The 12,450-nt window shown below is 43.5% G+C and overlaps 1 protein-coding gene across 2 annotated transcripts in view; it reads left to right on the top strand.

Moving 5' to 3' along the window:
• The window catches only part of Nup214 (nucleoporin 214), a 91,115-nt gene that overhangs the window by 23,524 nt on the left and 55,141 nt on the right, over positions 1-12,450 (top strand). For both annotated transcript variants that reach the window (XM_028757192.1, XM_028757191.1), the window contains exons 14-19: positions 269-366; positions 4,151-4,237; positions 4,422-4,571; positions 5,949-6,107; positions 8,244-8,347; positions 11,938-12,120. In XM_028757192.1, coding sequence (XP_028613025.1) covers positions 269-366; positions 4,151-4,237; positions 4,422-4,571; positions 5,949-6,107; positions 8,244-8,347; positions 11,938-12,120 — 781 coding nt within the window. The remainder of the gene's footprint in view (positions 1-268; positions 367-4,150; positions 4,238-4,421; positions 4,572-5,948; positions 6,108-8,243; positions 8,348-11,937; positions 12,121-12,450) is intronic.

Here is a 12,450-nt window from a genome sequence, read left to right as displayed (position 1 = left end):
AGAGTTGTCAGATCCCCTAGAATTGGAGTTGCAGGCAGTAGCCTAAATAGACCTTGACCTTAAATCCTCCCTTCCTGAGCCTCCTGAGCGCTGGGATTGTAGGTATGCATCAACAGGCCCAATTTGGTCATCCTTCAATATAGAAGGTAAAAGTGGAGCCAGGGACAGTGTATCTTTCTTAGATTTGGAGAAAGAAGTTTGTGGTGACAAAAGTAACAGGAACTGGTGTCCACTGAAACTGACTGACGTCACTGCTCCTTTATTTTAGCTGTCCGCTCCACTCAGACTGCACCAAGTTCAGCACCCTCCACAGGGCAGAAATCACCCAGGGTAAACCCTCCAGTGCCAAAGACAGGTTCGTCTCAGGTATGTTGAAATTTCCTTAATACACTTACATGTTCCTAACATGGGCCTTCATGCTTTACAATGCAGACATAGAAACAGTAATTATAACTGTAGGAGACAATAAAGTCAACATGTACTCATAAAAGCAATTATGTACTTACTTTCTTTTTCCAGACATGGTCTCACTGTAGTCCTAGTTGGCTTGGAATTTGTAGACAAAGAGGCTGGCCTTAAACAGAGATCCTCTGCCTCTTGAGTGCTGGGATTAAAGGCATGTACCACCATGCCCAACTTTTATTCAGTTTTTTTTTAAAGATTTATTTATTGTATGCATATGAGTACACTGTGACTGTCTTCACACATAACAGAAGAGGGCGTCAGATCCTATTACAGATGGTTGTGAGCCACCATGTGGTTGCTGGGAACTGAACTCAGGACCTCTGGAAGAGCAGTCAGTGCTCTTGACTGCTGAGCCACCTCTCCAGCCCCCTCTACTCAGTTTTTTTAAATTGAAGTAATTTATGTAGAAAAAAGTCCATGGGCTGGAGAGATGGTTCAGAGATCCTGAGTTCAATTCCCAGCAACCACATGGTGACCCACAACCATCTGTAATGAGATCTGGTGCCCTGTTCTGGGCATGCTGGTAGAACACCGAATACATAATAAACAAATCTTAAAAAAAAAAAAAAAGTCCATGTGGTATGTGTACATCTCAATTGTTACCAACTAGCTGTACTTTGGTAACCAGCAAACAATTTGACAAAGGAGGCATTACCAGGATCTCAGGGCTATTCCTCTCAAGCCCCAGCTACAGGTCTCCATCCTTGCCAAGAGTCACTAACTCTTGTTATCTAACAGTATGCAAATTAATTTAGCTGGTTTATTAATTTATATCAATAGATTGAATAATTTTAGTTAATATAGTTCAGTAGATTGAACATGTAGTTTTCCTATGTTCCTGGTTTATTGTGGGTACTGCTGAGTCGTTTCCAGCTGAAGTTTTCCTGAGTCGCATTGTCCTGGCCAGTGTGGTTGGTGTCTTCTGGTGAATATCTGTGCTTCTTTCTTTGAGGTTTAAGCTTAGTTATAGGATGACTGGGCTACAAACTGCACATGTCCTTTAGCAGATTGTCATCCATGGTTCATGCTTCCACCCTGTCCTTACTGTTGCCAGGTTTGGTATTTTTGATCTTACAATGTATTTGGTTTTTTGTTTTGTTTTGTTTTTGTTTTTTTTATTTAACTCTTTATTTTGCTAGGGATTAGCAAAATTGAGTTTTGTTTCATATGAATTTTAGCCATCTGTAATTTTTTTGAATTTAGTCTCTTAATGTTCTTAATATTTTTCTGTTGGATGGTGACCTAGTTTGATTTCTGTTGCTGTGATAAAACACTAACCAAAGTGCCAGGCTATGGTGTCACACATCTTTCATCCCAGTACCTGTGAGGCAGAGGCAATTCCAGGACAGTCAGGGCTACACAGAGAAACCCTGTTTCAAAAACCCAAAACAAAAAGCAAACAAATAAAAAGCCACAGATTTAGGGAGGAAAGGGTTTATTGGATTTTCCATTCATGGTCACAGTCCGTCATTGAGGAATCAAGGCAGGCTCACATACTGTTCCTCACAGCAGCACCTCTGACCAGGGAACTCGCTTCACAGACACAGAAGTACAGTGGGGACCATGGAGGATGCTGCTTGCTGGATGGCTTTCCTCAGCCTGGCTTGTCCTTAGCTTCCTTACACGGTTCAGACCACCCACCTATGGCCACTAGCGCCATAGTAGGCTGGACCCTCCTATCCCAGACAATCCCCATAGACATATTCACAGGCCAGTCTGATGTAAGTAATTCTTCAATTGAGGCTTTCCTCTCAGGTGACTCCTAGGCTCTGTCCTGACAATTAAAGCTAACTAGAATGGCGGGTCTTAACTGATCTTTCATGCATGTCGCATGCAGCAGATGGACTGTAGGGTTTTATGCATGTTTACCTTGCACTCTACCACTGATGTATGCTATATGTAGTTCTTCAGAGAGACACAAACACACAGGAAAGCATATACAGTCCACATCTATTTATATAAGATCTTTATTTTAATATAACTGAACGATTTTTCTTTACTTTGAAGCCCTGGGATTGAACTAAATAGGCAGCTACCTATCATTGAGCTATAATATAAGATAAGATAAGATAATGCCAGTAGTTCTTGTGTGTTAGTATAAGTGCTACTATTGAGCTGTAACCTCAACCTAGTTCTTTTGTGTTCTAGTAAGTGCTTTTCACGTAATGCTTGTTAAAATTGTATTTATTATTGTGTATGGTATATGTGCACGTGAGTGTGAGGAGGTCAGAGAAACCTTGGATGTTTTTCTGCTCTATCACTTGTTTCAGTGAGACAGAGTATCTCACTGATCCCAGAAGTAGGCAGGCAGCCAGCATGCCCCAGAGAGCCTCTTGTCTTTTTCACCTAAGCTCTGGGCTGTGTATGCCTGTAGTCACACCTAGCCTTTTACGTGGGGAAAGGCATTTGAACTCAGGTCCTCTCATGCTCACCCAGCAAGCGTTCTTACTTACCGAGCCATCTCCCCAGCTTCTCATGACTTGTTTAAGGAATCATTTTCTATTTCAAATTCCAAAAGATTTTTCTATGCTGTCTACAGCTTTGAGACTTGCTTGTATTTAAGTCAGTAGCCATCACCTCAGCTTGTTCTTCTGGCTTTAATGTCTGTCAGTTTCCCACTTGAATGTTCTAGGACCAGGAGTTCTGCTTTTTCCTGTTATGCCTCCCATCCGGGTCCTTCCATCTCAGCACACATGTGTGCTGCGCTAGCTTCTAGCACAGTCTCCAGTACACGGGCATCTGTTAGCTGGCTGCTGTTTGGTGACTGCTTATGCAGTTAAAACCGTGCCAGGGCCCATCAGATTTTCCCAGACCTTGCCCAGCACTGACAAACCAGGGCTTTGCATAAGTGCAGGAACAAAAGCCTCCTGGGTCCACTTACTTTATTGACTGTACTTCTTCCCGTTTCAGATCATGTCAGTCATGTGCTCTGTGTCATATATCCTAGTATAGCACTCTATCCCTTTGTCAGGCTGTGGCTGTCACTTGCCTCTTTGGAGTCTTGACTGCTGTACCTTGTTTTGGCTTCTATCTCTTACTGTTATTCCTGTCCTTTGAGTAGCAAAAGGGTTTTTTGTTTTTGTTTTGTTTTTTAATAATAAATCATATTTCATTCAAACCCTTGTGCAATAGCAGCAGTACTTTTCTAACAGCCCACAGGAGAATCGGAACTCCCTGGTGTGTCTTTGGACACTTGCTCTGCCTGCTGCTCTGACCCCTTTTCATCTTCCTGTCCCGCTCAGCTCATTAAACCCACATGACTCTCACAGTTGGACATTCCAGTGTCTTCCCCCTCATGTTCTTTGTGTGTGCTCTTGCTTCCTGGAAGATGTTTACCTCAGCCCTGCCTTCAGCCCTCTCTCACATCTCAGTTCTTTGAAGGAGAACTTTGTTGGCTATCTTGAGTTCCTCATTCTCTTCAGTTTTACCTGTTACTCACCAGTAGAAATGATTTACTTCTTACTGTCTGTCTTGTCCTGAAGAAGTTCCCTGAGCGAGGATGTCATAACTGGCTCACGGTTTTCACTGTGTAGAATGCATCCTCTACAAATTGGAGTCCCAGTGCACACGGTTCAGAGGAGTGGTGATCCACAGTGCACGAGTGCTCCCTGTGGTGGCCCAATGTGGCTGCAAATTAGAGCTGACTGTGTGGAGCTCCTCCTGATGCCTTTGCCTTCCATTTCAGGCCAAGGCACTTCAGCCTCCTGTCACAGAGAAACAGAGGCATCAGTGGAAAGATTCAGACCCTGTGATGGCTGGAATTGGAGAGGAGGTGAGTTTGTTGCATGAACATTATTGTTCTTATAATAGTGAGACTGGAGTGGTCGTAAGAGCAGCTACCTGGACTGCCATTATTCCAACATCAGGCCCTGGGAGATTTGCCCTGGAAATGTGGAAGCAGGTACCCTTTCTGCTGCCATTCAGAACAAGCTTTCTCTTTGTTGGTGGTCTCACAGATTGCACACTTCCAGAAAGAACTAGAGGAATTAAAGACCCGGACCTCCAAAGCCTGTTTTCAGGTTGGCACCTCAGAAGAGATGAAGATGCTTCGAACAGAGTCAGATGACTTGCACACCTTCCTTTTTGAGATTAGAGAGGCCACAGAGGTTTGTATCAGTGGAGACCTTTCCTGAGTAAAAGGAGGCTTTTAGAAACTGCTGTTATTCCAGAACACTAATATGAACCCTTATATTTTCTGAGGACCCTGAGCTCAGGTGCTGCATTTTTCCCACAAAAGCCTGACTTCAGGACTATCAGAACTGAGGCTTACCAGAGCTTGTGTAGCTGTTTCTGTTTCCTCCTGTGTAAAAAGGGATCATGATTTCTGCCTCTTTAGCACATACTAAGCACTCTATAAAAATTGGTTATAAAAGAAAAAGAAATATATATAAAAAAATATTTTTAAAAAGTTGGTTATAGTTTTTTTGGGCTTTGTTTTTTTTTTTTTTTTTTTTTTTTGGTTTTTTTGGTTTTTTTTTCGAGACAGGGTTTCTCTGTGTAGCCCTGGCTGTCCTGGAACTCACCCTGTAAACCAGGCTGGCCTCGAACTCAGAAATCTGCCTGCCTCTGCCTCCCAAGTGCTGGGATTAAAGGCGTGCGCCACCACTGCCCGGCTTATATAGTTTTTTTTAAATTAACTTAAGTATACTTTAAAATGTTTATGGTACTGGGGTAAGAATGATATTTTGGAGCATATACATAGAAAATGTCAAGTAGTTACTGCTGAGAGCATTATTTCCTGTTCTCTGATTACTGAGCACTCTCTCAGGCTCTGTGCTTTACTGAGGTCATCTCACGAGTCCTCACAGCTTTTCTGCTTGGGGCAAGTTGTGACCCTCTCCATTTTGTACCTTAGGAAGGGAGGCTTAGAAAGGTAAGTGAGTTTTTGAGAGGACTTTGGCAGACATGTTTTCATGTGTCTCCAGTCTTCTGGTCGTAAACAACAGGCTTGGAAAGAGAAAGCCCCTCGTGGAGCTGGACTGTGAGCGCTGACTCGCTTATTTCCTACATTGTCAGTCATCAGAGGTTGAGTTTTTAAAGGGTAATTTAAAAAACGAAAACTGAAGATGTGACTCAGTAGTTAAGAGCACTGGCTGCACTGGTTGTTTTTCCAGAGGACATGAGTTTGATCCCAGCACCCACACGGGGGAGTCACAGTCTTCTAACCAATTCTTCTGGCCTCTTTGGGCACCAGGCACTCAGGTGGTATACAAGGCAAACTCTTATAAACATAAGATATAAAAGTTGATAAATGATAGAACATTTTTATACAACCTCCAACACAAAAAGAGTAAAACAAAAAAGAAACTATAGGAAAACAGTTTTGAACATGGAGACAATGAAATTTTTAAAATATGACTGAGATTGTCACCATGTTGAATAGTTGACATTTTTCCTCCTGAGTCCACAAAGAGGATTATTTTGTTGTTTTGCGTTTGTGGCTATACAGCAGTTCCGTTGTTATATCTCTATGCCTTTCCTAGTCTCTTCATGGAGACATAAGTACCCTCAAAACAACTTTGCTGGAGGGCTTTGCTGGTGTCGAAGAAGCCAGAGAACAGCATGGAAGAAATCATGACTCTGGGTATCTCCACCTGCTTTATAAAAGACCTCTGGATCCCAAGAGCGAGGCCCAACTCCAGGTAGGTGAGCGAGGCCTGTTTGTCAAGAAGTGTTCAGAAGCAGTGAGCTCATGTCCACCATTGTGGTTTTGAGGTGTAAGTATGAGTGATGTCTCTTCAGGAAGCTGCTGATTTTCTGCTAAACATTAGCTGTGCTTTTCTATAAATTTACCTGTAGCAAGAAACTGGTACACTTTTTAAAAATACAACTTAAAATTTTTACTTATAAGATAGATTTATTTAAGTCGAGTTTGACAAAGTCCATTGTTAAAATAGGTATTCATAAATCTAATCATGAATAATATCACAGTGGTATCCTTTCAGGTGGTCTGTAGGTATTTTTTAGGCATTACTTCTAGTCTACAAAAGCAGCTAGTAACACTGTGTTGGCACACACCTCACACTCAGGTGACAGAGGAAGAATGCTGAGTTTGATGCCAACCTGGGCTTTACTAAATGAAGACCCTCTCAAAAACAAGAACAGAAAGCAGACTGCAACTGCTCTCTCTAGTGAGAACTGTTGGTTCCACAAAGAGATGGTGCTTCCTAAGCTGTGAAGGACTGTGGCTGGAGCGTGTGCTGGCTGGGGATAGTAGCCTCAGAGCCTCTGCTGTGGGAGCTCTGTCACCTGCTCTGCTGTCACATTTCTCTTCAGCTACTTGGATTTTGTTTCCTCTGTGTACATGGGCCATCTTTCCCTTCCATTCATCATGAACTCCAGAGGGGGCGGTGTGTAGGGAACCCTGATTCTGCTCCCTTCAGACATGGTCTGTGAGTACGGTGAGACCTTCTGTACAGAGGACTTAGACCTTAGGCCTCTGCTCCTAGTTTTCTATCCTATGCCCTGGAGACCTCTCAGCCACTGGAAGGTGAGAGAATGGCCTCTTGGAGCAGTGATCTCTTGGGATCATGTCTCTTTCTCCCTCCTGACAAGGCTGTTCTCAGACTGCAGCCCCACACACAAGCATTGAGCGTCCACACTGAGAAAAGAGTAATTGTCTTCCTGACCATGCTAAATAGGGAATTGCAGGAAATGTAATTAGCCACTTATTACATGCAGAGCCAGGGTGGTGCTACAGAGCAGACTATGACTTATAACTAACAGAGCCTACACCCATGCCCTTAGCCACTGTGCTACAGCATACAGTCAGGAAGGCAGACAAAATTTTCATGTAGGGTATATTTAGATGAGAACACAGAAGCCACTGCAAAGTGTTGCAGCAGGCCTTTGAAGAAGGTGCTGCTCCATCCAGTTGGGACACATTTGGAAGAAAGGGCATCAGCTAGTACAGAGCTGAGATCATGGCTGAGGTGTGTGAAAGAAAGCCTTCTATGGTCATTAAATGCCTTTGAGGCTGCTGCCTTCCTGGATTCAGCTTGGCTCTTTCTAAATGACATTTTCTGTTTTGTGGTTGAGGCAGAACACTTTCCCAGAATATGTGTGAAATACATTTCATCATAGTCAGATGTGTGCCATGTGTGAAGAGCTTCCTGGGGCTGCTCAGTGCCTGTACACTTACTTGATTAAATAATGAGCTTCATTTTTAATTTTTGAGTGTCAGATTGTATAGCCATGAAGGTTAACTGTGCCCCCAGCTGAAAGAGCGTTATTCCAGGCTTAACAGCCTGTTAGAATTTTAGTAGTGGTAGGTTGGGCTTCCAGAGTGGATGGCAATGTGTAGTCCTGAAGAGCGCTCCTCAAATGGTCAGGTGGCCTGCATGTTCTGTGCTATGACTATCTAGGGTCGGAGTTATTTCCAGCACCAATTGTTGAATTGTCTTGTCTGCTTTACAGTTTACTTCATCATGAGGAGGAGAACTAAATGGGTGCACTGTGAGGAACATAGTGGGCTGCACCTGCATGTCCCACCCTGCCCAGGGCCAGTCAGGGAGAGGAAGTGGGTGCCTTTGTTCCTCTTGGTCCTCTCAGCCCACCTTTGCTCCATCTCTGTTATACTACTGCAGAAATGGGATTTCCGTTTTTCATTTTATTAAATGGCTTGTATTTAATGGATATATTAAAACCTTATATTTTCCTTGTTCGTACAGTTCTCAATATAGAAATATTTCAAAATTATTTTTGAATACTTTAATACATCTTCCCCCAGCTAGCTACCAAAAAAATGAATCATTTGCCTTCTAATTTTTCTTCTGTAGGAAATCCGCCGCCTTCACCAGTATGTAAAATTTGCTGTCCAGGATGTGAATGACGTTCTAGACTTAGAATGGGATCGGCATCTGGAGCAGAAGAAGAGACAGAGGTGAGAGAGAGCATGTGTCCCCTCTGCCTTTTGTAGATCATAGGATCTCTAAAAGTGTTATTTGCAAAACACTGAATGATGGCCTTAGTAATTCATATAAATGAATTTGCATCATATCATATGCATCACATTGTAATTTTAAAATGGTAATTTGAATTTCAACTGGGTGTGGTGGTGCAGGCCTTTAATCCGACCACTTGGGAAGCAGAGGCAGGTGGATCTTTGAGTTCAAGGCTAGCCTGGGCTACACAGAGAAACCATGTCTCAAAAAACAAACAAGAAGAAGAATATGCATTTCACAAGGGTTGAAGGTAGCTCAGGGCTAAGGCAGTTGACTTCTGTTCATCTATACCACATAGTCAATGCCTAGATCACAGAAAAGCCCAGACGTCAAGGAAGTATAGATTATGCTCTGTTGCCACTGACAGCATGTTCTCGAGGAATTATCTTGTGTCAAATGTATAAAATAATTAAAAAGCATTTCAGATGATTTCAGTGGGAAGGTACAAATGTGGGAAAAGAGGGGGCAGATCTGTGGGTAGAATCATAGGATCGCTACAATGCTTGTTTAGGAGAATTCCCTTAAACCTCCATTCCCACAGCTCTACCCTGCTGCTAAGTGGTACTTGGATAGTGGTAACCTGGCTACTGTGACAGTCCCACTGTCTCTGAGACAGTGCCAACTGTGTGCAGGCTTCAGTTATCCTGTGAGCCTGTTGCATTGCTGCCCTGTGCACTCTCACCACACATGCCTAGGCCAACGAGTTCCCAGTAGTCATAACCTGGCTGCACTGTGTAAGTCCACTATGCATATCTTGTGCATAACTGTTCTACAGGATAGTTTGTGTATTATATGTCTCTGTAGTGTACATTGCAATATTATGTGAAATGTAAGATCTGCATATGGATGATGGAACCAACCACCCAAGTGTCATGCCAATGAAAACACCAAATAAACCTAGAACAGTGGAAAAAACGAGAATTCCCCATAGGACAGGGTAGGATGGCTGAGTGGTTAAGAGTGCTGGCTGTGCCTTTAATCCCAGCACTTGGGAGGCAGAGGCAGGCGGATTTCTGAGTTCGAGGCTGGTCTGGTCTACAGAGTGAGTTCTAGGACAGCCAGAACTACACAGAGAAACGCTGTCTCAAAAAACCAAAAAAAAAAAAAAAAAAAAAGAGTGCTGGCTGGACCTGAGTTCAGTTCCCAGCACCCACATTAGGTGCCACACAGTTACCTGTAACTCCAGTTTCAAGGAATCTAGCCATCTTCTTTGCACAAGCTCTGTGTGCTCATAGATACACTGTGACACACACTAAATAAAGAAACTTTAGAAAGCAGAGAGCAGTCTTCTTGTACATTTGTTAATCTTCCAAGTTGTCCTTTTGAGAAAATGTTTCTTTTTCTTTCTTTATTCCTTTTTTTTTTTGGGGGGGGGTTGTTTGTTTGATTAACTTTTTGAGACGTGCTCTCACTATGTATTGTCCAGAAGGCCTAAACGCTTGGCATTCCTCCTGCCTCCATCTCCCAAGGGCTAGGAATGGAAGCATGAGCATTTGGGGAAAAAATGTAATTAGTGTGGCTGTTGACAAGTGATGGTGAAGGTGGGGCAAGTTTGCAGCCTCATGGTCTGGTTTGTGCTTGTGCTTTGAAGAAGGAATAGAATGCAGTGTGCTGAGAGCGAGGAAGGACTCAAGAGAATTGACTGTGCCAGCCCTGTACATGTTAGATTCCTGACACAGTAATTAGCACTGAATGGAAACAAAACCTGGTGTGTTGATCTGTTTTTAAGCTATGGGATCGTGGAGCTTTTTCTTGGCATTGGATGTGTTGTCAGGGACAGGACTAGGGTGTGTATAGTGTAGTAAGCAGAAGTAAGTAAATGTCACCATGCTGTGTGGCGCATACTGAAAAGCTCAACCAAAGGACCCTCAGCTTGGAGCAGAGGGATGGAGAGGCAGGCTCAGAAGTTCTGCCCAACTCTGCCCAGTGAAGCCCTTGTCCCCATGGGTGGTTGGCCTCTTAGAGTGTCTTAGCTCACTCTACTAGTGTAAATGAATTATCCTCAATATAAATATAAACAAGGAGCTAATCAGATGGCTGGATTTCTTTGTTATTCCCCAATAACCACATAGGAAAATAAGATTTGAATAAGATTTATTCAAAACAGCACCTCAATAGCTGGACAATTAAATGATCTACTTTTACCTCCTATGCTAATTTGGCTGGCTACCTCCTAGCCCCATCCCGTTGTACTTAGATATTATTATTGTTCTGGCTCTTTAGACCCCTTCTTCAGGGCTTCAATGCCTCCATCCTGCTGTTGATCTAAATCTCTCTCTCTCTCCCTTTCTCCTTTCTCTGGTTGGTAGACATCCTGCCCTCTTCTCTAATCTGCCCAGCCATTGGGTGATACCATTTATTGACAAGGCAGAGAATAAATGGTTAAGAACTGTTTACACAAACTTAAGCCAGGAGATTCTTGGTATAAGCAGTACAAACAGGATGTGAGGGCAGACGGTCATCATTTGAGTAACAGAAGGGTAAACTTTATACAGTATATAAAAACATTATGCCTACACACTAGTTGTGATTTCCCTGAGACAGTAAGGCAGCTGCTCTCTTTTCCAACTGTGTTCTTCTTTACCTAGTTGTAGGCTTTCTGAAACTGCACATGCTACCAGAAACGAACTTTCTTTACTGTGACAGCCCCAAGCAGCTCCTCACTGCACTGCACTGCTCAGGTCCCTTTCTGCAGAGCTCAAGTTTTGGGTGAGGTTTTTTCATGGCCCTTCTCTGTCTTCAGCCCTCCTCTAAGTGTTGCCTTATACCAACTGGACTGTCCTGGGAATTGGGCTCACTCACTTGGCTGCTGTGTTCTTCTCAGCAGTTCTGAAAGAAGGAACTAAAACCCAAAGTTTGTGTTGACTATCAGCAGTTTTTATTCTGATCATTATGTGGTGATAGACCGATGCACAGACAGACAGCAGCAAACAAACCAGGAGGCTTGTACCTGTTTTGGACTACATTTTTGTTTTATTTGATATTTTTTCTCAAGTTAAAAGAAACATTTTTATCATTGCTCAAAGGTTTATAATGAGAAACAAAAAAGAATCTAGACCTGTGTATCTCTAACCTTAGACCTGCCATCCAACAGCAAGCATCGGACTGTTTCATTCTTGAGGAAAACCTCTCCCTGCTGCCAGCACCTGTATTGTCTCGTCAGCAGTCAGTGACTGGCTCACACACACTTCCAGACAGCCTGCTTTCTTTCCTTATTGAGTGTAACTTACATACAGAAAACCATAAGTGCCAAGTGAGCATATGAGGGTTTGCCCCGTTCATGGTCCCTGTCTCCTTCCCACTGCCTTCTTCCCAGTGCTCCAGCAGTGTGCAGGCTGTACTATGGCCTGCTATAGGCCCTCTCAGTCCCACTCGCTCTCATGAGATTCTCATGCCCCTCTTGCTTGCTAGTATCTTTTGATGGTTCAGCTTCTCTGTTTTATTACTTTCCCTGTTAGAGTTGCAGCCTTGTGTGGTGTGGAGTAGAAGGGAGCCACTCATATCTAATTCTTTTCCTTGTTGCCACTAGGCGCCTAATTGTGCCAGAACGAGAGACACTTTTCAACACACTAGCCAACAACCGGGAAATCATCAACCAGCAGAGGAAGAGGTTGAATCACCTGGTGGACAGTTTGCAGCAGCTTCGTCTCTATAACCAGACATCCCCATGGAACCTGCCCTCAACGCTTTCAACTCAGAGTAACACTCACAGGTGTGCAAGACTGTGGGCAGTGAGCATGTGAGGTGGCCTTAGAGTGACTCAGGCAGTGCTGCAGCCTGTCAGCCGTGTTGTCCTGGCCAGGTTCTTCACCCGCTGTGACCTCCAGTTCTTTGACTCTGGTAGGGGTGACAGTGCCTGCCTTGAGGGTGTGTGTATGCTTGTGTCTGTAACACATGGAGTGTGGTACCTGAGGATGATGAGGTAGGTGCTCAGCAGGCCATCAACGTCTGCATGGTAACACTGACGCTAGCCTAATTGAGTTACAGTTTCTATTGTTTGTTTGTTTGTTTGTTTTCGAGACAGGGTTTCTCTGTGTAGCCC

Source organism: Grammomys surdaster, unplaced genomic scaffold, assembly GCF_004785775.1.
Source record: "Grammomys surdaster isolate TR1022 unplaced genomic scaffold, NIH_TR_1.0 126133, whole genome shotgun sequence".
Classification (NCBI taxonomy): Eukaryota; Metazoa; Chordata; class Mammalia; order Rodentia; family Muridae; genus Grammomys; species Grammomys surdaster.
Note: the sequence above shows the minus strand (reverse complement) of the source record. Positions and strands in the feature narration are given on the sequence as shown.